Source organism: Miniopterus schreibersii (assembly GCF_964146895.1).
Source record: "Miniopterus schreibersii genome assembly, chromosome: 5".
Taxonomy (NCBI): Eukaryota; Metazoa; Chordata; class Mammalia; order Chiroptera; family Miniopteridae; genus Miniopterus; species Miniopterus schreibersii.
This window is the reverse complement of record NC_138106.1, coordinates 47745363-47768088: the sequence shown is the minus strand read 5'-3', so window position 1 is coordinate 47768088 and position 22726 is coordinate 47745363. Positions and strand designations below refer to the sequence as shown.

Sequence of the window (22726 nt, the reverse complement as noted above, 5' to 3'; positions counted from 1 at the left end):
CAATTGCCTGCTGCATATCAGGTGTCTTGCACGCAGAAGGTTATGTGAGCTTAACAAAATCCATGTGAGGTAAGGAAACAGGATCAAGTTATCCAGTGCCACACAGCCTGGAAGTGATAACCTGCTCTTTAGGACCCCAGGCTCCCAAGCACTGGACCGCTGTTGAATCGAGAGGTTGCCTCTGGGAACCTCACCTGACCCAGTGAGGCTCCATCATCGTTTGCTTTTAACATTCTAGCCTGATCTATCGGGCAGCGGCCATCCTAGTGCCCACGTTCTGTAAGGGCCCCCTGAGGTTGTGTGTGTGTGAGAGAGTATGTGTGTGTGTGTGTGTAGTCAGTGCATTATGGGGAGGTGGTGAGGAAGGCAGCCAGCAGCCTTCAATTCACAGACTGGAGATATGTGGATGCTGAGGGTGTGAGAGCTCAAGGCACTCTTAAAATGCAACGTGGCTTTCAAAAGATTAATTTGAAGCAAAATGCACTCCCCCCCCCCCCCCAAAATACCCCTGTGAGCCAGGGGAGTGCCACTCTAGCTAACTGACAAAGTCAAAGTAGGGAAGCAAATTTTGCAAAACTGGACAACGGTCTAAGTTAAAATAACCAGAGATGCTGACAGACCAGAGATTCCAGGCAGGTCTAAATTAGAAATTGGCTGAGGGGTGTGTGTGTGTGATGAGATCCCTAATGGATTCTAGTGAGAATTCTTTAAATCCATGGGCTAATAGACCAGAGATATGAAAGGGGCCTTGGGGATGAATGTGTGCTTGCCAGGTGACGGGGTGGCTAGAAACAGATGGGTGGGTGAGGTTTGGGGCTGGCAAGCCAGGGGGACAGGATGCCTACTTTCCTGCTCATTATAGTCTTTCTCCCCACCCCCTGTATTTCTGGACCCTCTGCTTGCCCTGTGAGCCTGCATTGATCTCCACCCTCCCACCCCCTACCCCATGGATCAGGGCTCTTACTGGGAAAGGACTCCCGGTGGTACTGCTCTCAGGCACAGCCACCGTGGCTACTGACTGGGTGTCTGGAGGAGGGACAGAGCCATTTTCGACTTGGTTTGGAGGTGATCTTCCCACAGACATCACTCATGGCACAAGGCTTTCATCTCATTTGTTTCTCTGTCTTTGGCTCTACAACCTTAAAATCCTCATTTGATTGTTTACATTTATGCCACACGTGTGGTCTGACACTTGAAGGTTAGATAAAGAGGTTGTGAATATGTGGAATCAGAGAAGCCCCAGGAGGCAGCCTTGGAGAGAAGCAGTTCCAGCAGCCTTGCAGGGCTTTGTTTTTGTCTCTCTCTGGAGTAACAGTGACCCTGCAGGTGGGAAAGACAGACAGGCAAGAGAACAGTATCATATTTTTCCTCCCATGACCAAGAGGGAAACACCACCAGAGGGTTTTTTTGAAAATCTGGAAGGAGAGGAAAAGCTATAGCACTATCATGATTGGGTCTAATTTCCTCTATTGTCAACTTTGAGGAGCGGTGAGCTCTCTGTTCTGCCAAGATCATCAGCACCAGATGGACACACTGGGCAGAAGTGCCTGAGGGCTGGTTCCACAGCTTTTGTCCCTAGGGATCAGGACAGCCCAGGGGATGCGTCAGTCTCCTCTCCCACTGCCTCCAGGGCCTGGGGGAGTGCAAATGAGAAAGTGCACTTGGGAGCTCTTTATGCTCTATGAGGTTCATGCGGACGATGGGGGGTGGGAGGTGGGGGGCAGGGGCGAGGATGGTCATCTCTGGTGTGCAGTGCCCTCCCCTCCCCTCCACCCCACCCCCACAGGTAACACCAGCCCTTCCACCTCTCCTCTGTACACATTTGCCAGGTGGTGCCTGCCACGGCCAGCATGGCCCAGCCTTCTCAGTCCCTTCCTTCTGGAGATGACGGGTACTGGGTTTATTCTCTTTACTGTGGAGTTGTTTCCATTTAGACAAATTCAAAGGCTGTGGGTTTTCGGTGCTTGCCCTGCCATCATAGTTCTCTTGTTCAGGTGGCAGTGAGAATGTGCTTAGCACACTTTTGAGCACTGGACGCCCTCAGGCCCAAGGGCTTTCCTGACCTGCACTGAGAGGGGCTCGGCATCTGTTCCAGGATCTAGGAAGCTCATTTTCTGCTGATTAAACTTTGTGCTGCTCAGGTGATAATTGTGAAAAAGCTCTGTAACTGTATTTGTAACTTTGAAAGTCTTAAAGTCACACGGCCACCTGGTAAATACATAACGTCAGCCTCTTCGGAGTTCCAGGGCTCACTGTGCCTCCCACTAATTGTTGCCAACTCTCTCCTACCATCAAGTCATTAGTGTTGGCTGAAGTCTGGTCTTGGTTTCAGTGGTCTTTGCTGCCAGTGAGCACAGAGGTGTTCAAAACTCACCCCACATCAAAGGCGCCTTTCCTAATTAACATTCTAGGTGTGGATATGCTAATTAGAACGTCAATTCGTTTTGCTAATTAACACTCTAGGTATGGATATGCTTTTGGAAAACACAACTCTGTAAGGGAGAAACAAGTGTGTTGTCTGGGATTAGCTCAGTGGCAAAGGGACAGGAGGGTGTGGGAAGGTTCTGAGTTGTGCACCCTCGTGGTCCCATGTGTACAAGCGTGTGGTTTTCTGGCACCGGCTTGGTTTCCACTAACCACAGCAGGGTGGGAGTTCTTCAGGGGTTGAGGTTCCCACTTAGGCTGATCAGCCCCTAAAGTTCGGCCTTCCTTATCATTTGGTCTCCTTTCCTAACTGACGTGCCCCAGCCTCAAAAGTCCTGAGTTAAACACAAGCTCTATACAATTACATCCTGCACCACACACATTGAAGTCCTAATGCTGCCCATTCTCTGGAGCAGGAGGCCTTCCTGTGCCCAAGACTATCACATCTGTGTCCCCACGGGGCTTTCTTGCAATGAAGCCAGTGATGTCTATCTCGCTGGCTCCTTCATTCACACTCATGTTTAACCTAATTTGACCAAGTTCTTCTGGTCTTACTTTCTGAACCATGCATGTTATGGGTGCAGCAGGCAGGAACTGCTGAAAAGGGCCTCTTGCCTTCCTACCCCCTTTCCCTTTCTCTAGGGGTGGGGGGGAGGACTGCGGGGGCATGCAGGAAGTTCCCTGCATGGGCTTAGCAGACAGGCTTGCTTTGAATCTCATCTCTGTTATTTACCAGCTGTGTGGCTATAGACAAATAACTCAACCTCTCTGTGCCCATTCCTTCAGTGAAATGAGGTAGCCAGGAAGATTAAATGAGATGTTTGTAGAGTGCTTACTCCAGTGTCTGGCACACTGAGAGTGCTCAGTAGATGGTACCATGGTTATCAGCTGTCCAGGTAAATCAGTTCCCCTCCAGCCCGCATCTCCTCCCCTCCCGCCGCCTCCAGTCCTTTCAATGATCTGTGCTCTCTCCCATTTTCAACTTTCTTTCCCATAGTGTAAAAACATGCTTGGCTCCCCTGTTTTAAAACATCCTCCCCTAGACCTGGGATCTCTCCTGACTCCATCCTTACCCCCTGCCCACTTCTGCTCCCTCATCTCACGACCAGCCTCCTGCACCCTGGCACCTGCCCCAGTCCAGTGAGCTGACTCTTGACAAGGTCAGCAGTGTTCTGCCGCCTTGGCTGCCACAGTGACAGGTCTTCAGCCGACGTCCTCCCCGCAGCCATGTGGGGAGGTCCCTGCCCTCCATGGCTCCCTCTCTAGCCCCAGCCGAGGACTGAGTTCATTGTTTCTTCAGACCGGAACTAGGCCCCCAGCCCAAGCAGCAAATCAGACCGGGACACATTACCAGTGAAAGTGTTTAATAGTTAAATTACTTAAATAGACTTTTCAATTTCCATGGGAAATCATAATTGTATCCATTTTTGCAAGAGCAGGAATAAAAAGAGTGCACACCCCTTAGAGGGAATAAAGAGCTAGCACTGCACGTTGTCACCAGTCACGGCTGGGAGGGGGAGGGTGGGCCCCCACAAGGTCCGTGGGGGCTCATGACAGCTGGGGGAACACGGGAGGGTCCGTGCGAGCGCGCACGCACACACACGCACACACACGTTACTCAGGTTGGAAGCAGAACGGAAACCCAGCACCACCAGCAGGTGATGGGGAGGGGCAGGGGGCTGGAGACAGTAGTGGAGAAAGCCAGCCCCTGGCAACGGGCAAGAGGCTGATGCAGAACTCAAAGGGTGGAACAGCAAAAGCGCGACAGACTCAGGTTGGCAGTTTTAGGTCCGTAGCCTTGCTTCTCAGGGCTGCGTTCAGACTGGGGTGGGCGATGGTGTGTGAGGGAGGCTGGTGCTAGTGACCCGTCAGAGGTGGAGCAAGTGGGCATCAAAGTCACATTCCAGTAGCCGGCATACAGCTGCCACCTCACCTCCTTTGAGCTTGTGTTGGAGGTGAGAATAATTCTGCCCTGAGAAGCAATGAAAAGATCTGGGCATAGCCCCCAAGGATTCTGTTTGAAAATATTTCTAATAGTATATCATTTTCCAAATGCCTCCCTCATAGGGTATAAAAATAGAATTTTTTCCCCTCAGTATATTGAACTGTTCCTTCCCCCCAAAACAAAAACCAGACAAATCAAAATTAGCTTTGTCCTGTGGACTTGAAAGCTGGGCTCTACCCTTTCCTCTGTCTGGAGGGCAAGGCCACCCTCCTTTTCCTGAACCTGAGGGCTACACATATGTCCCCAAGTCTGAGGGATCATCTCTAGAGAGAGCCACCTTGGCCAACTGAGAAAGCCAGGCAGCTTCCTTACCCCCCACGCTGGCTGAGCACCAGGTGGCCACCCCAAGTTCTCCCTGCAGGCAGCAAGTGGCTGACAGTTCAGGGAGTGGCAGGGTGGATGGGGCCACACCACCTGCTGCAGGTTGAGGTTGCTTCCCTTGGTTCCAACTCAGCCTGAGATGGGAGAGCAGCTTTTTGCTTCCTTCTTATCATCCCATTAGCATTTTACCTCGGGGAAGTGTGTGTGTTTGTGTGTTAGGGAAAGAGATGGGGTGATGTGCCCATACATCACCAAAAGGACACACTCACTGCTCTGGTTGGACCTGGGAAAACCCTAAACTGCCAAATCTGAAGTGAGGGAAACAAGCGTCCTATATGCGACCAGTTATCACGGCATACACACACACACACATACACACACACGCCCCACTGTGCACAGCTGTGTTCTAATATAGAGAATTTACAAAATATAGAATTTGGTATATTTGTTAGATCTCCAAGGTTTTCAATAATACAAAATAAAAAATACAAAAAGACAGGTTGGGACCCCTTCCCTCCCTCCCAGTGGCATCCTCTGTTGTTTGTGGGTCTCTTACACGCGTACAACTAGCATAGTCTAAAGAAGGGCACAGAAACGTGTTTTGTTTTATTTAATAAATATTTTCCTTTCCTCAGAACCACCACTCCTTGCTTCAAGTCCTCTCACCTCCCCCTCGCAATTAGTTCTGTTCCCCTCAAAGGGGCATTGTCTGTGCATGTGTAGGTGGAAGAGGGGACTGCGGTGAAGGCCACAGTCCTTCCAAAGCCAGCACTCCTGCCCGAAAGCCCCTCCATGGAGCAGGGGCCAGTATCTGTCTGAAGTTTAAAGGCTCGTCTAGAAAAGCAGAACCCTCAGGGCCCCCTCGGCTCCCCCCAGCCCCCGAGACCCAGGCCTCTCCCTCAGCCCTACCCTCGAGCACTGGGTGGCCACACACTGATCTACAGGTCAGGATCTCCTTTCCGCCCGCGCAGCAGCAGCACCCATTAGAAAACTCAAGATTCAGGTCGAACCTAGCGGCATCTTCTACAGAGGGAGTCATCTTTGGTCAGCTTGGTGCTCGCAGGACGCTGGCACCCAGGGCCTGGCACCGAGGCTGCTGCCCGCCCGCAAAGGCAGAAGTTGCTTCTGGAGTCAACGTGGAAAATCTCCCGGCGCAGGCACCTGGGCTGGAGCGCAGACTTCCATCTGCCCGCTCGGCACACAAAGAAGCCGTTTCTATTTCTCTGGAGGCCAGGCTGCCTGGCATCGCTGGCTGGCAGCTGCTAACTGAGCGGGGGCCCTCCATTGAGGAAGTAGGTCATCATCTCGCCTTTGCCCTTGACCTTGACCACACCTCGGCACTCCAGCTGGTATGTGTTGGCAGCCAGCACCTGGTACATGTCTGTTGTGACCTGAGGAGGCAAAGGAGAGAGGACAGGCAATCAACAACCTGAGCTGTGAATCCACTGTTGGGCAGAGATGCCTGACTGCCTTTGACATAGAAGGACGGGTGGCATTGCCCTGTCGGGGGCTCTCGGGGATGGACAACTGCTCATCCATGGAAGTGCCATTCCAGTGCTGCTCCAAGTGTGGCCGTCACCCGCACGAGAAGTGCAGAGGCTGAGTCAGTGGGAGGAACTCCCGCCACCTGACCCCCACGTGGCCAGTGTTTTCCCAAGGTCTCACTCCACGACAGATCAGAAGTATTTTTAGAAAGTGGTTTTTCACCAGAGAGTCTGAGAACCACTGCTTATCTCAACTACTTTATGAGTGAAGTACTATTATCTCAGGCTCAAAAAATCTGAGTCACTTGCCTGTGATTACACAGTTAATGACAGGCACAGCTGATTCAGTTCCACAGCATATTGCCCGTCTCTCCTTCAGCTTTTGGAACAGAGGAGAACTCATAGGCGGCTTCAGTGACGACACTACACTGTGCAGGGTGAGGGTGAAGAGCAGGGGTGACTGGAATGGCAGTGGGACAAAAGCCTCACAAGGCAATCCAAGAGCCATTTCTGAGTATCGCCCGCACTACTCCGCCAGCCGGCAGCAACACCCCGAGAGAGTGTCCTGGCCCAGTCCAGCCACCAGGCCAGGGAGGAAGGGGCCAGGAACCTCTGAGTAGGCTGTGGGGGATGACCCTGCCATGTTACTAAGTGTATTCCATCAACGGTGAGGCCCCATGCATGGGGTGCCCCGGATTATTGTGTGGCTGCTGACAAAGTCCCTCACACCTGTCGTGGGTAAGGTTAGGAGCTCTGCAAACACACATGCCTCTCTCCTCATTTCCCCTTATGACCCCCAGTTCCTATCTCGCTGTCCCTTCTCCCCTTGGCATAGGGATGGAGGTGAGAGGCCACTTGGCCAGGCCCCTCAGACAGTACCCACAAGCCAGCCAGGCCAGACTGGTCTGCCCAGGGCCATGCTTAGGGCCAACCCCTGTGTTCTAAGACCCTGCAGGAGAGAGAAGTCAGGGGACATTTGAGTGGTGTCAGTGTGAGCAGAAGGCCATAAAAAAAGCACCATTAGCATTTGGGGAAACCGAAGCCATGGAAGCTAAATGATCTGCCCACAGCTCACGGGAACTGGGGTGTGGGGGGGGGGGGGGTGCAGGACTAGAGCCCAGCCCAGGGCTTCTCTGTTGTCAGGTTGAAGCAGAAAGAATCAAGGGAAGCCTGAGAAAAAAACAAAAAAAGAGCAGCTGCAGAGTGGATGGCCTGGGACCACAGCACCGGCTCACAAAGGCTGCGGGAGGAGGAAAAGTCTCTGGGGCTCCATGGCTGCTGGGGGGCTGGTGGAGGCACCGTCCCAGGGACTGAACCAGGCCTGAGTGCTGTGGGCTCCTCTGGGCAAGACCTTGCTCCCTGGTCATCTCTGTGTCCCTCTGTGTGCCTGGGCTGGGCATTAGCACTCCTGGCATGGCATGGGCAGCCAGCCTCCGCTATACCCTCTAATTCCTTGTGGCCAGTATAGGGCTCTGCACAGGCCTGGGGATCTGTCCAAGGTACTAAGAGCCTGAAACCAATCGTGTTCTCCAAGCTTCCAAGACATCAGTGCCAATTATCCAATCATCCTTGAATGTGGCTGCAGAAATTCTGCTGGAAACTGTGGGTGGCCTGCCCCCAAAACCACCAAGCTTCAGACAGAGGCCTCCGATGTGGGGAAGGCAGGCGGGGACGCTCCCGCACTCACCTGGATGCGGTCAGGCACGCCGGTGCTGTCCATGCGGCTGGCCACGTTCACCGTGTTGCCCCAGATGTCGTACTGAGGCTTGCGGGCCCCGATCACCCCGGCCACCACGGGGCCGATATTGAGCCCTGCAGGGGACAAGAGTCAGCATGCTCATCAGGACTCGGACCAGCACCTGCCCTCACTGTCATTCCTCCCTCCACACACATGGCTTCTCCCTCTGACTCTCCTGTCTGAAGACACCCAGCGTCCTCCAGTCCCGAGGCTGTGTTTAACCCTGCAGCTCCTACTTCTCGGCTCCTATCAAACGCCGTAACTCAAGGTCACAGGAACCTGGTCACATGCCCAGTGCACCTGTGTCCTCTCATCCAGTCACTGCTCAGCTCCTGCCTCGCCATGACCAGGACTGCCCTCTTCAAGGTTTCCAGTGACCTCTTGCGCCACCCAACTGCCTTTCCCCAATCGTCCCTCTCTTGGTGGCACTTAAGTTTTAAGCTTCAGCCTAGACTCAGCATGCCAGATCTCGCCCCTTTCTTCTTCCCACCCCTGTTTCCTTCAGGGGCGCCCCTTTCTCGTTCTTAGAACATGGCTCCTGACTCACCATCTCCTCTCTCCAGATAATCTCCCTGGGCCTCTCCCAGGGCAGGGAAACCGCAGGACCACCGGCTCCCCGGCTCACTCCCAGCACTTCTGCCCAGGGCATCGCTGAGCAGCCCCGCCTCTGAGACTTTTCTCTGCCTGTCCTCCACCTGAAGTGTCCTCCTTCCTCCTCTCCAGGGGAAACCCTTCCTTGGCACATCTGGCTCAACCGACATTCTCTAGACATTTTCTGCCATGTCTCCAAGCCTCCGGGCGCCCCCTCCTGTTCTGTTAACTGTCTGTCGCATGCTGGGCCTCATTAAACCTCTTCGTTGCTTCACTGACTCTTGCGTGTGAGACGTGAGACCACAAACACAGCAGAAGCTCCCGAATAGGCCCATCAGGCCGCTCACTCACTCGGACACTTCATCAGTCCTCAGGGCTCTTCCTTCCATGACCTTCCTCTCTCGTCCTGTCAAACCACAGTAGCTTTTTACCCCACGTGCTATTTCCAGGCTGGACTAACTCCCTGGCCAAAAACCAAGCTCCTGAGTGAAGATGTTCCAGGGTCTGGAGGAAGGGCTTTGCTACACGAGGCTCCCGACTGCCTGCCCAGCTACCTGCCTACTTGTCACTCAGTCTCCAGTCCTGGTCCGAGGAAGGAGTGGACGCAGCTTACAAAAATGCAAATCAACGTAGGTGGGAAGGAAGGAGTGTAAGGAAAATAACGGCAACTTTACGAAACCAGGGGTGAAATGAACACAGAAATGTAGGCTGCACGTGAGGTGAAGCAGACACCCAGGCTGGCTCTGGTCTGGGCCTTCCAGCAGCCAGTGCAAAATGAGAACCTGGCCAAGTCCACCGGGCACTGGCCCCCAGGCTAATATAGCAGCTCGTTCAGAGAAAGCCCAATTCCCAACACTCAGCCAGAACAAAAGGCCTCCCAAGGCCATTAGTGATCACAATATCGATGGCAATCCAATATTTTGGCTTCATGTGCTAATTTTTGAGAATTGAAATACCAGTATTTTTGCTGGTAAATTACTGTTCCTTTTTTTTAAAAAAAAAAAGAAATTGAAATCTGAATCATTTGTGGCTTGAGACCTGCTCAGGGAGTTGACTGCATTGAAATTTTGAATAGAAGAAAGCTCTGCCCTGTCGGAAGGCATTCTTCACCCCCACCGTCCTCAAGAGGAGGAGGGCAGCAGGGGGGTCGGGCTGGGGAGCTGGGTGAGAAAGGTGAAGGGATTGAGAAGTACAGAGTGGCAGTTACTGAACAGTCACAGGGATGTGAAGTACAGCATAGGAAACACAGACAATAATATTGTAATAAGTAGGTATGATGCCAGGTGGGTACTTGAAATGGCAGGGGGACCACTTTGTAAAGTACATGATTGTCTAACCACTAGGCTGTACACCTGAGACCAACACAAAATAATACTAAATGTGAACTGTAATTGAAAAAAATACAAAAATAAATAAGAGGAGGAAAGCAGCAACACTCTACAAAGCAAAATTTCTACTGCAAAATAACTCACGCTGGAAGCCTGGACGTCCTTGGTAAGATATATGCTAAGAACAAAACAAACTGCAGAAACACCTTGAACTTCATGGAGCAACATACTCAGTCGTAATCTGAAATCACTTTGTGGCTATAGTAGGTGGAGCCTGCGGGACTGTGTTGATGTACATGGGTTTTCACTGCACTATTCTTTCAACCCTTCTGCAGAACTGAAGCTTGTCAGAATACAAGGTTGGGGTAATAAAACAACAAAATTAAATACAAAAAAAAGGAAAAAAATTATATAGGGTTGGTTCAAAGATTTTCTGAGCAAGTAGAACAGGGTCCTGATGGTGAAAAGGACCCAGGGCCTCTCTGCTCAGAACACCCCCTCTCTTCTGCAGCAGCCCCCACCCTGGGACACCACCCCCGTCATAGGCAAAGCCCCTCAAAGCCGCCCAAAGAGGGCTGAGGAGTTTGACAAAGGAGTCCAGGGAGGATCTCTACGTGCTCACTGTTTCTTTCTCTAGTTCACGCGGATTAAAAAAGCTTTCGCAGCACCTAGGAGGCTGTGCTCGCGCACAGAGACCACCGGGAACTCGGCAATAACCCCGCTGACCCATTTTGTTTTTTAAGATTACTCTCTTTCAAAAGAATTCTCCTAGTCATTTCATTGTAAACTTTACATGATTCTTTTCATGTTTAGTTTTTAAAAACATTTCACTACATTTATTTTATTTTGCTAACAATTTTATAGAACTGTTATGCTCAATATTTTTATAAATTTGAAAATTGAATGCCCTGTACCATGTTTACTCATTTTGCATTTAAAATGGTTAAATATTTCATTTTATTGTTTTTCATTTGTACTGAATGGATTTGGAACACTTTTACATAAAATACTGCTGTTAAGTCAGTGTTACTTGAAATAAATGGGATTGCCATGCCCCTAAGGCGGCCACTAGGAGGCCGCATGTCCTTGGCACACAGCATCCCCTGCAAAGCCTTTCAGGAAGGCACAGCCTGGGTCCAAGCAGGCTTTCCCAACTAGTGGGTGAGGTGGGAACTCAGAAAGAGGATGTCCTGTGCATGTCATCCACACATCACCATGCAGAGGAGGCACCTCTAGGCCCCAGGAGAAATACGCTCTGAGTGATGGGAGTCAGCCTCTGCTTGGAACCGGGTCATTAATGCAGAATGGGAGACGGGACGGGAGCCCCTACCAACCCCCAGCCCTCCCAGGCGGCTTACCAATCTTCATCTGGAAGTTGTTGAAGGAGTGCTCGTTGATGTACTTCATTTGGTCCATCAGCTTCATGGCGAAGTCGGCCAGAGCTTTGATGTGGGTCTTGCCTGCCTTGTCGTAGGTGGAATCATTAAGGCCCGAGGCAGCCATGTAGGTGCTGCCGATGGTCTTGATCTTTTCCAGCTGCTTAAACCGATCCTCGCTGATGATCTGAAGAAGGCCAAACTGGGTCACCCCTGAGTCTGGGGCACTGAGGTCTCAGGGAAGTGCAGCAGTGTCTCCCCAATTCGCACAGTGGGCCTGTCTCTATCACCAGATCAGTGCAAAGCTCTGATGCTCCCTGACAGAGCCAGGCTCCTCCAGCACTCACTGCTGTGGAGGGGTTGTGTGCTACTGGCCAACCCCGGCACCAAGAGCCCCTGTGGTCAGGTCACTAGTCACCTCTGGGTCTCTTGCTCCCTACAGGGGCTGGTAGGCATCTACCACTTCACTGGCTCATGTTCCCATCCCTTCCAGGAAAACCTCATGTTTGTCCAGCAGGATATCCTTCTATCTCCAGGACATGCTGGGAGCCTTCCAAGACCCATTTCAGCAGACTCCAGCTACCCCACTGCCCCAAGAGTCCATGTGCTGTTTCTGACACTACTGGGTCCCAACTCTCCTTTCTGAGCTCCATGCTCCAGGCCTTGGATGCCCACTGGGGTTGTCCTTCACACTCACTACCCGGTGAGCTCCCAGGGTGAAGGCTGCCTAATGGGTACAGCACCCCCGTGCCTGGCATGTACTAGCTGCTCAACAGGGTGTGATACATAGAGAAACGGCTTTGTTTCTGCCTCTGATGTTGAGGGTTTTGCATCTCTGTCCTGCCTCCTGACTCCTCCCTCAGCCTGGGAATTCCGCCTTCCTGTGACTCTCAGAGGCTGGGTCTCACCGGAGGAATGGTGGATGATGGGAGTGGTTGGCAAGTCAGCCGGGCAGGGCCTCAGTGGGCAGCTCAGGTGCACAGGGTGCAAATTCAAAAGGCCTGGGCTGAAACCCCAGCCCTGCCACTTACTGGCAGTGACCTTAGGCAAGACACATCACATGCATGGGCCTCAGTTTTCTCATCTGTAACACGAAGATAGGGAGGAAATGTCTGCAAGGTGCCTGTGACAGTGCCTGGGACACCACGGCCAGGGCTCCTGATGCTGAAAGGGAGCATCAATCTCTTCCCATCCCTCCCACTCCAGGGACCCAAGTGCCCCCTCAGCCCTCCCTGCACCTCATCAAAGTCGGCGATGATCTCGTTGAGCAGCCGAAGGCACTCGACACCCTCGTTGTTGGCCTCCAGCTCCACGTAGAACTCGGAGAAGTTGGCGATGGAGGCGAACATGACGGCCACGCACTCGCAGGACTGGTAGTAGAGCTCGTCATTGCGCCGCTCGCGGGCCAGGAAGTGGGCGGCCACGTCCTTGGGCAGGATGTTGTGCAGCAGCCGCCGGTTGTAGGCCTGCAGCTCCTCCATCTCCTCCTTCTCCTCTGTGGCCTGAGACAGAGGACCGGTCAGAGGGAGGGGACGAGCGACGCGTGACTTTGAAAAAAGAGTGTGACTGCCCAGATGCCAGCATGTGTCCAAGATTCTAACAAATGCCCAGCTTCCTAGCCTCTCTTTGCTGCCTCTAGTTCCAATTTTTCTATAAAGAGCATGCATTGCTTTGACCATCAGAAAAGAGAGATCTGTAAGTAACTCTTCTTGCCTGCCTCTTGGAAAGTGACACATATGAGGGGGTTGATCCTGAAGCAGGGACCCGAGTGGAAACAGGTCCTAGAGGAGAGGCCAGAACATCCTGTCTGCCCGACGAGAATGACGGCCCTCCTGCTACCCAAGTGCTCCTCAGCTCTCCAGTTTTCTCTTCAAGGCAGGATATGCAATCAGAAAAGCAGTTTGATAGGGTAGCTTTAACAGAATGACCCATGGCCAGTCTCCCTGGGTCCCACAAGAACAGACTCAACCCTGCCAGATGCAGCCAGGCAGGGCCAGGAGGTGCAGGTGCCCCAAGGTGCTACCCAGGGCAGGACAGGGACACCTTTGACTTTGGTTTCTCCTCAGTCTGGGTCTTGGGTCTGGGCAGTTGGGGTTTATGTTACGCACCCTCCAGGTTAAAGGGACACTCAGGTCAAAGGCCAGTTGTGGCCCACAGGTCATGCACCAAGGTGTGCAAGGAGCCACCTGATCAGAGTATTCATGGGACAGAGGGGTACAGAGTGGAGTCTGCTGGCTTCCTCCCCTCCGATGGCAAACAGTATGGCTCCTTTAACTGGGAGTGACCGTGTTGGTCCAGCAGGCAGGGAAAAGATCACTAACCAGGGCCGTTTAAATGGTCCAACCAGGGCCCTGGCAGGTGTGGCTCAGCTGGCTGAGCATTATCTCATGCGCTGAGAGGCCACAGGTTTTATCCTGGTCAGGGGTTGTGGGCTTGATCCCCAGTAGGGGGCGTGCAGGAGGCAGCCAACTGATGTTTCTCTCTCCCTCTCCCCCTTCCCCTCTCTCTTTAAAAAAAAAAATCAATAAAAACATATATATATTTTTAAAAGTTCCTTTAAAAAAACCACAAAGATTTAGCCAGACTGCTTGGGTCTTCCCTAACTAAATGTGGTGGTCTTTCTATTCAGCTGTAACTAGAACTCCCAAAAAGGCCAGGACTACTTCTCAGGGCCCTGGCTGCCCTGGCTCTCCTGGTGGGCTGTGGCTGCTGTGGGAAGGAGCAGGTACACCCACCCACGACCACAGGACAGAGGACCTGGGTCCAGCAAGGAAGGCAGAAAGCTCAGTGACCCCAAGGCTGAGGCTGAACCTTGCCCTCAAGGTGAGAGGACCACAGCCCCTCACTCCTACAACCACCGGAAACATGGCCATGAGGATACGGGTCATGCCTAAGGAAGCTCCTGGACCCTCAGGTACCAGGTGGATCCAGTAGGCATGTGCTATCTTCCTACCCCGGCCTTCCAGCCCAGGTGACCTCTGTTCCTGTAAAGTGGGACACTTTGACCACTTTCCTCTCCATAAATCAGGGCCACCTGCTCCTAGCTCTGGAACAGGTGTGCCAGAGGGAGAAGCTGGAGTAGGCTGGAGCGGGAGACCTTGTACTTCTCGCAAGCTGTCCCAAGGAGAAGCCCCAGCTGGTCTACCTGCCTCTGAAAATGCTCCAGGCTGAGCAGTCTTGCTCCTACTGCCTGCTGAGACCACATGCCTGGGACCACCAGACCAGCAGGTGGCAGAAATGTGACACATGTCCTTCCCAGAGAGCAAGTTACCCAAAATGTCAGGCACAGTGGCAGTGTAAGGGGGGTGGGGACACTGGGAACATGGCTACTGATGGGAACAGAGACCAAATTCCCCAGGCCCTGGCCAGGTGCCTCCACCATATCTGGGGAACCAGCATGTTGGGCAGCTTCCAACACAGCCAGATGCTTTTGGGGTTAGACTCTGGCTGGGCAGGAAGGCTTGGGGGTCCACAGCCTCCTGCTGGCCTTAATAAAGTCAGTGCGGTGGGAGGGGGACAAGAGTGGGCTCTCCCCTGAGAGGTAAGACCAGTGGTTCTGCCAGGACGGGGCCTTATGAATAAGGGTGTTCCTCATGCAGGGGCTTCAGGGAAGCTAAGGAACCTAGGCCACCCCACTTCCCTGTCAGCACCTACCCACCCACTATGACCATAGATCCAACAGCAAAATGGGCTGCTGGGTGAGACGGGGGTGGGCTAACAGACTGTGCCCCAGGTTTCTCACGGCCAGAGACGGTGTTTGCAAGCATGAAAGAAGGGCTACAAAGAAGCCTGAGGTGTTGCATTGAAAAAGGAGGCACTGGTATAAACTGGTGGGTTTAAATATCAACAGGGAGATACTGGAGTAGTATCCATGTGTCTATACATCCATTTATATATTTGTTCATATACCCTAACATATATTTCCTAGCTTTGCCCACAGAGAGGACCTACAACAGTAGACACACTAAGCACCTTGATCTTGTTTTCTAAATGCCGTTCTCTACTAACGAGGATTGGGGCTCTTTGAAGAAATCACTGATTGCTGGGCTGGAGTAGGGAAAGTACACGATGAACCCAAGATATCGTCTTGTGTCAGGAAGTAAGCAAATGCTCAAAGAATGATGGAGACATGTCAAAGCACAGAAGCCAACTTGAGGAAACTCACAAACCCAGGAGAATTCGAGCACTGAAATAATGAGAGGAGCAGATTAAAACCCACTGAATTTTATAGGAATCTCTGAGTTCCTGCTCACACAGAGAAGTGAATGACTAAGTAGGTAAGTGGGGAGAAGGGGGCTCTTCCTGACAGTAGAACAAATGTGGAAGGAACAAATGTGGAAGGAACGACGGACATGTGTCATCACTACCGGGTAGGCAGGATCAGCAGTGGATGCTGGGACTGGTGGGTGGAGGCTTGCTGAGGATCAGAATATTGGTGTAATATTGGAATATCTTTCCGCAAAATGCTAGTTGAATGCAAAAGGGAAGATGGAGACTGGACAGTGGAGAAATTCAGCAGACGCCCACTGAGCAGGTGATCAAGGTTCAAGTCACCAGGGATGGGACAGGTCAGCACAGTGGAATCCCTAGTGTGACACTATGAGAAGGAACGGTGTCACTTCCATGGTTTTCCTCTAAGAAGGTGTGGCCTGAGTCTGGACATGGGAAATGTCAATGAACCTAGGCTGAGGGTCACAGGATGAGGACTGGCAAAGGCTGGGAGACAAGAAAAGACTGAGAAGACTGGCAACTAAAGGCAAAGAGTGTAACTGGCTAGAATCCTGGGCTAGAACTGGGAGCACTGGCAAAATGGGAATCGGCTCTGTGGGAGGGATGGTGCTGCGCCAGGGCTTATGTCTTGACTGGGAGGCCAAGTGGGGGTGATGTAGGGAGTGCCCTGCCTTTTGAAGGTAGACACTGGAAAATTTGGGGGTGATGGGGCATCATGTCAGAAGGATGGGGGTGGGGCGATTGAGCAAATGCCAGATTGGGGAATCTGGCGAAGGGACTGCTGGAGTTCTCTATACTGTTCTTATAACTTTTCTGTAGGTTTTAAATTATTTTTTAAAACTTCCTCCCAAGAAGAGAAGATAAAAATGGTGGGGGAGCATAGGCGTGGGGAGGGAGGAGGTCAGGGAGAAGAGATAAGTGGAGTGAACCTGTGTCTGTGGCCAGGCGTAGGGAGGAACACTAATAGCACATGTCTCTGGGGCTGCAGACCCGCTGCGGAGTGACTGAGAACAGCCTGGTCTCTGGATCGCCTCAAGCCCTCAGCACCGCTAGGGGGCAGCGCTGCAACCCAGGGATGCTGGAAAGAATGGGAACTGGGCCTGTGTGTGGGGCCTCAGCCCCAGGGCCCTGGAGGCGGCCACCATACCCCTACAGCAGCCCAGGAGAGACCCCACAACCCTGGCTGTTTTGGGCCTGGGAGGTTCAGAGCCGGCTGAGAGATGAGAGGTGTCAGCTCTCCAGAGGAGACAGGCACCCACTTTGTGGCTCATCCAACTCTTCACCTTCAAGCTCCAGGGGCAGCACCTGGCTGGGGCTGAGAGAAAGCTGCCTGAGCCCTGGGGGCCCCGGTATGGCCTGTGGGGGAGCTTCAGGCTGCACTGCTCAGCGCTGGCGGGCAGCCTGTTTGACCCTGTGCACTCAGGCTCTGGACAGACACGGGCTGGATGGGGGTAAAGGGGCATCAGGTCAGAGAGAGAGGCTGAGGGCCAGGTTCACCCTGCCCTTGTTTTCACCCCTTTCTAGAGGCCTTTGCAACATCGGCTCCAAGTCCCACAGAGCCTGGTCAGCCCCAGGAGAGAGTTTCCCCAAAAGAGAGGGCATGGGAGAGCAGGGAGGAGGCTGGGAGGCAGCTGAGAAGAGCCGGTGCAGCCTCACCCTGGACTTCCCTGAGGCCCTCCCCAGCCAGGGCTTCTGAAGGCCATTCCCATGGAAAACTTATTCCCCTGACCCCAGGATATCCCCACTGGAGACCTCAGTGGGAACTTCAGCCAGACTTCATGCAGAACACCCAACAGCAGGGCAACCAGATGCCTCTATCTTCCCTTGGCACCCAATGAAAGCCCAGGGTCTCCTGCCCACAGCCCGAAGACTTCAACCTCAATGTTAATAAAAAGTTAAGGAGGGCGGAGGCCTAAGCCAGTTGCAGATGAGCTGGAGAAGTGGTCTGGACATAGGAGCCAGGCCAGGGGAGACAAAGAGACCACGCTACACTATGTTCTGTGAGAGGCTGGCCTGGAATAACAGGTCTGAGGCCACCTGCCTGGACCAAGGCTTGTTCAAGGTTAGTGCCCGTGGGCGCCCTCTCCTGGACCTTTTTAGGTGAACTACCAGGTAACAAGGGGCTGCTGCTAGCACCTGGAGTGCCCTGTGAGTGGCCCAGAGGCATCCCCTCTGCATGTGGATCTCTCAGGGTGCAGGGCACGAAGCTTGGATGGCAGGGCACTGGCTGGATTTCGGCTCCACTTGAGCACCCAGCGCAGGTCAGAGCTGTGGCCCCCAGCACCCCACTGCCTCTGCCCGTGCCTGACACCTCTCACTAGGGCCAGGGCACAGCCACTTGGCTGGGCTTCCTGTTGACAGTCCTTGATGCCCCCTTCCACCCATCCTCCCCTGGAGAAATATTCAGGCCCAGTTCTGGCCACGTCAAGCCCTCCTCAGGAGCCTTGAGTGCCAGCTCCTGCACCTGGCCAGGCCCCTGCACTGCCTCCGTGGAGACACTGGGACTGCATGCCCCTCCTCCTCTCCTCTCCTCCTGCCACTCTTCTCCCATACTCTCTTTGCTGCTCCTACCACACACTGGGCCTGTCCACACCTCTCCTGTCCCTTACTCTGGATGCACACAGTATTTGTGACAAGAGCATATTTCCTGGGCCCATCAAGTGGGTTTGGCTGGAATAAACTCTAGGGTTTTGCCTCTTGGCCCCAAAGAGCAGGGAGCAGACATGCTGGGACGTGGACCACTGGTCTATTTGGACAAGGCGTGAGCAGGATACCTGGTCAGTGTAGAACTAAGGCCCAGCTCAGCTCAGGTGATGGGCTCACTCACTCAAAGTGCTGTGAGGCCTGGGTACTTCCCCCACCCCAGTTCCAGCCCCAGGGCCACCCACCTGCAGTTTCCAGAGGAAGTCGAGGCGGGCGGTGGACTCCACCTGCTGGGCGTGCAGGTACAGGGCCAGCACAAAGACTGAGATGATGATGGGCGTCACCACCTTCAGCGCCACCTTGGTCGCATGCTCAGGGCTGCAGGCAGGAGGGAGATGCCCTGGCACCTCATGGTGGGCTCCAAGGCCCCTCAGGCCCTTTGTCTTCCTCCCGCTATATCACCTCCCTTTCCTCACCTTCCTGCTCAAACGTTGCCTGAGGTGTGCTTCTGGAAGCATTCCTGACTAGAAGCCCCACCTCAGCCCTGCTCTCCCCTGCAGCTTAGCACCAGTACTTCTCTCCTGATGCTTTACTCCCCCTTCACTGGGGAGCGTCCCTCTAGTCACATCACAGGATGAGTGAGGCCCTTATAAAGGGCTACGCATACACCCCAGGTCTTTCTCATTGGGCAAGACAAAGGGCCATGGGCACAGTAACAAGGGAGCAAGGCAGGCCACACTGACCATCTCTGGGACACCTTGGGCAAGTCCCTTAACCTCTCTGAACCTTAGTTTCCTAATCTGTTAGGTGGAATAACAATGCCCACATTTCAAAATTGTGGTAAAAACTAAAGATGCTATATGCAAATCCCTTGTACCTGACAAACAGTAAGAACTCCAAAAGTGATAGCTATTATTACCTAATTATATTTCTGTTAACATTTTTAATAAACAATCTTAAAAGCAGCTATCCCAAACCCTCCTCCCTGTGCCAGCAAAGACCCAACCTTGAGTGCAGCCGCCTAACTGACACCCCAGGGGGAGGGGCACCAGTTCCTGTTCTCCTGGGCCTGGGGTCCTGTTCACATTCCTGCTGAAGAGCCTGAGGCTAAATGCTTTAAGATGAGGCTTGCGGAATGAGCTGTGGGTCCCGAGAACCTGGTCACCGAGTCCATGTTATCATCTTGGGGTGGTGGGGATCATAGAAAAAGAAGGGCATCTACCCATTTGGTATGAGGGAGGGGAGGGCCTCCTCCCACCTGGGCACTGCTGCCTTCTCTGCGGGCCCTGGCTGCTCTGTGCCAAGGGCAGGGAGAGGCCCTGTCAGAGAATCAGAGAAAGAGCATCGACTCACCACTGGGAGGTCCCGTTGTTGTTGAAGTCTCTGTGAACAGGAGTGGGGAGGGCTGCTCAGGCCACTCTTCTGCATCAGCAGCTTCAGCGCCTGCTGTGTCCCCCGACCCTGCTCTGCCCCCCACCTTGTTCTGCCCCCACCCTGCAGGACCCCCATGTCCAATACTGCTACTCCCACTGCTACTGCTCCTTCACCCCCACCCCCAGTACCCTTCCCGACCCAAGGAGACTCTCAGCATGGGAGGCTTGCAGAAAGCCCAGGACCACCTAGTATCTGGTCACCACGACCACAAATTCCCCAGCCCTTAGCTGGGAACTTGGGGCTCCCCAGCATATCCACCGCTCCCACCCCAGCCTCGCTGCCACCCAGAGGAGGAGGAAGATTTTACCTGCACTGTCCAGTATGGTAGCCACTGGCCACATGTAGCTACTGAGCCTTAAAGCAGTACTGAGTGCAAGTCTGTGCCTACAGCATATGCTGCCTTGTTCTCACAGCTACTATGTTTTGAATTACATATGTGGTTGGCATTATTCAGCTACTGGACAGTGCTGCCCTAGAACCGAACCAGGGTCTCCCAATCCAGAAATGACCTCCATTCTCTGCTGCTACTTCACCAGGAGGAGAGGACAGGCTAGGGGTGGGGGGAAGAGCAGGTAAGAAGAGGCCAAGTTCCTGGCTCCCACCCTGATCCATGGGTAGAAAGGCCCAGACGACCTTCCTCTCCTTGTCCTCTTGGGCCTGCAGCCTGCGCTGCTCCCAATGCTACGGTGTCTCCCTGTCATCTGCCCAGAGCCCCGCACGGCCACCAAGAAGTTCTTACTTGAATCTGACTTAGATCCTTCATTACACCTTCATTTTCTCAGGTGATACTCTCTTCACAAGAAAGTGACTGTATCTCCACTGCCTAGCTCAGTGCCTAAAACACGGCAGGCCCACAATAAAATTTTGGAATGAATGGATCTCGTCCTCTGATTCAGAGAAAGCACAGGGTGCCACGTTTCCTCAGGGGACACAGGCCTTTGTGCTTCCTGATGTGTGTGTTGGGCGGGGGGATGGTAACGGGAAGAAAAGTGTTCTACACATAAAAGTGTCAGGCACCACATACATTTTACTACTATGGGTATTATTCCCATTTTACTGGGGAAAATAATGAGGTTCAGCAAAAATAGCCAAATGTGTATCTGAGGCTGAGACTGAAACTCTCAATTTGACCTAAAGCTAGAGGTCTTGCCCCTCACAATCTGATACCTGTTACTGTATGACCAGGCTGGCTGCCAGCTAGAGAGCCTGGGGCACAACCCTCACACCTGGCCCCTCCGGACTGGGGGACTTCACCACTCACCCCACAGGCAGGAGCCTCTGAGCCACGCACAAGCCACCCATCCTTCCCTGGCAGCCCTGCCTACTTCGCTGGGTTGCTATGAGGATGGAAAGTGATAATGCAGGTCCCAGTGCCTGGCTCCAGGTAGGACACAGGGCACATAAACAACAAAGGCTGTTCTTCTGTTCCCACAGGCCTTGCTAGCCAACCCTGTCAACCTTGACCCTTGGGCCCAGGGTGCCATAGGCGGTTGGGGTTAGGTGAAAATAGCTCATCAGAGGCTACCCTGGAAAAGTGAGGAACAATGAACTGAGGCCTGAGGTCAGGACTGAGTAGGAAACTGGAGGCAGAAGAGCAGTGGGACCAGCCACCCCGAGGCCACCCCTCCACTGGGAAATGGGGAAAGGGAAAGAAACAAGACGCTGTGGTGCTTTGCCCGGATGGTCAGAGCTGGGGAGCCAAAGGGCACTCTCCTTGCAAACCCCCTGCAGCCCAGGGGCCCAGCCTCTTGCTCTTCCCACCTCTCTGCAATACCCCAGACCCATCAGGGACTTGAGGAGGGTGCCACCTACATGGCATTGGCAGTGACCAGAAGGTCGGCATTGTCAAAGAGCGTCACACCGGGCACCTCCACGATGAGCACATATATAAGCTCAATGGACAGCATGAGCACCAGCTTCCCAATGCAGCTGATTTGCAGGAACACGGAGCAGGCCAGCAGGCTGAGCAGCACGCTGTAGGTGAAGTACTACGGAGAGAGGGCAGCAGGCTTCAGTGACCACCCCCGCGCCCTCCCCACCTCCCAGCATCCAGCTAGCCTGAGCTGGCCTCAGGTGAAGCCTGGTCTGGGGATATTCCGCTGATGCAAACCTGTGATATGCTGTGGAGAGCCCTGCTTAGGAGCCAGGAGATGGGGCTCCAGGCTGGGTTTGACCAGCACTGGCAGTAGGGCCCCATGGTTAGAGCACGGCTCCAGGCTCAGACCCACGTGAGTTACATCCTGATTCATTACGGACTATTTGTGTGACTTGGGCCATGTATTCAACCTCTCTAAGCCTCAGTTTCCCCATCTGCAAAACCCCCTATATCATGGGCTCACAGTGACGATTATAAGAGATGGGGCCACTTGGCGCAGGGCCCTGCACTCTCAGTAACTGTGGGGAGCACAGGCCTCAAGCCCCCAATCTGCAACTTTAAATCCAAAGCTCCGAAAACTGAAAATGTTTTCCTAACTGATGTGGTGGTAACCTGACCCACTGATGAGACGCCGATTCTCATCTTTATCTTGCTCTCTGTGACTGTTCATACATTCTGCTGCAGGAATATTACTGTGTTTCACTTTCAGTTGCTACTCACTGCACTGGGAGTGAGAGGCAACCTTTTAAAATCTGAAAAGTTCTGAATATATCTGACCTGCAAGGCTTCAGATGTACCATTTACTCTGGGGAAGTCTCTTCTGGTCTCTGAGCCGCAGTTTCTCAGACACCTGAGGAGCTGAACCAGGTAGACCAGGAAGGAGGTCCCCTTCTGCTCTGTCATTAGCATCTAGATGCTAATCCTAGACCTGCCAGCACCTATTATTTTGTTCTTCCTTTCAAATTTAGCATCATTATTTCTGAGTCAGGCATTGGCACTCACTATTCACTGCCTCTGCCTTGGGCTGGAGACCAAATGGCAGTGGCTGGCAGGGTGGACTTCCTGACTCCTCAGGCCTTCAGGAACCCAGGGAGGGGCTGTAGAGAACCCCAGGTGACTGAAAGGGGGAGGGACAAGCCTCCAGTCACCACCAGGAACAGAGGCAGAGGAAGAGGCAGGGAAGGCAGACCCAGTTCACTCAGCCTAACGGTAATAAGCATAATAAGCCCATCTTTGGGGGATGGAGAGGGGACCCCAAGAGCCAGCCTGGATTCCC

At 53.2% G+C, this 22726-nt stretch overlaps 1 protein-coding gene across 3 annotated transcripts in view; it reads right to left on the bottom strand.

Annotated features, from left to right (window-relative positions):
* Positions 1 to 3773: 3773 nt before the first annotated feature.
* ADCY5 (adenylate cyclase 5) overlaps positions 3774 to 22726 on the bottom strand; it is a 144443-nt gene continuing 125490 nt past the window's right edge. For 2 of the 3 annotated variants that reach the window (XM_081138922.1, XM_081138921.1), the window contains exons 15-21: positions 21387 to 21562; positions 19494 to 19523; positions 18386 to 18518; positions 12506 to 12769; positions 11250 to 11454; positions 7922 to 8046; positions 3774 to 6141 (exon numbers count right to left, since the gene is read on the bottom strand). In XM_081138922.1, coding sequence (XP_080995048.1) covers positions 6013 to 6141; positions 7922 to 8046; positions 11250 to 11454; positions 12506 to 12769; positions 18386 to 18518; positions 19494 to 19523; positions 21387 to 21562 — 1062 coding nt within the window. In that variant the 3' untranslated portion in view covers positions 3774 to 6012. The remainder of the gene's footprint in view (positions 6142 to 7921; positions 8047 to 11249; positions 11455 to 12505; positions 12770 to 18385; positions 18519 to 19493; positions 19524 to 21386; positions 21563 to 22726) is intronic. The other variant, XM_081138923.1, reaches the window with a different exon arrangement.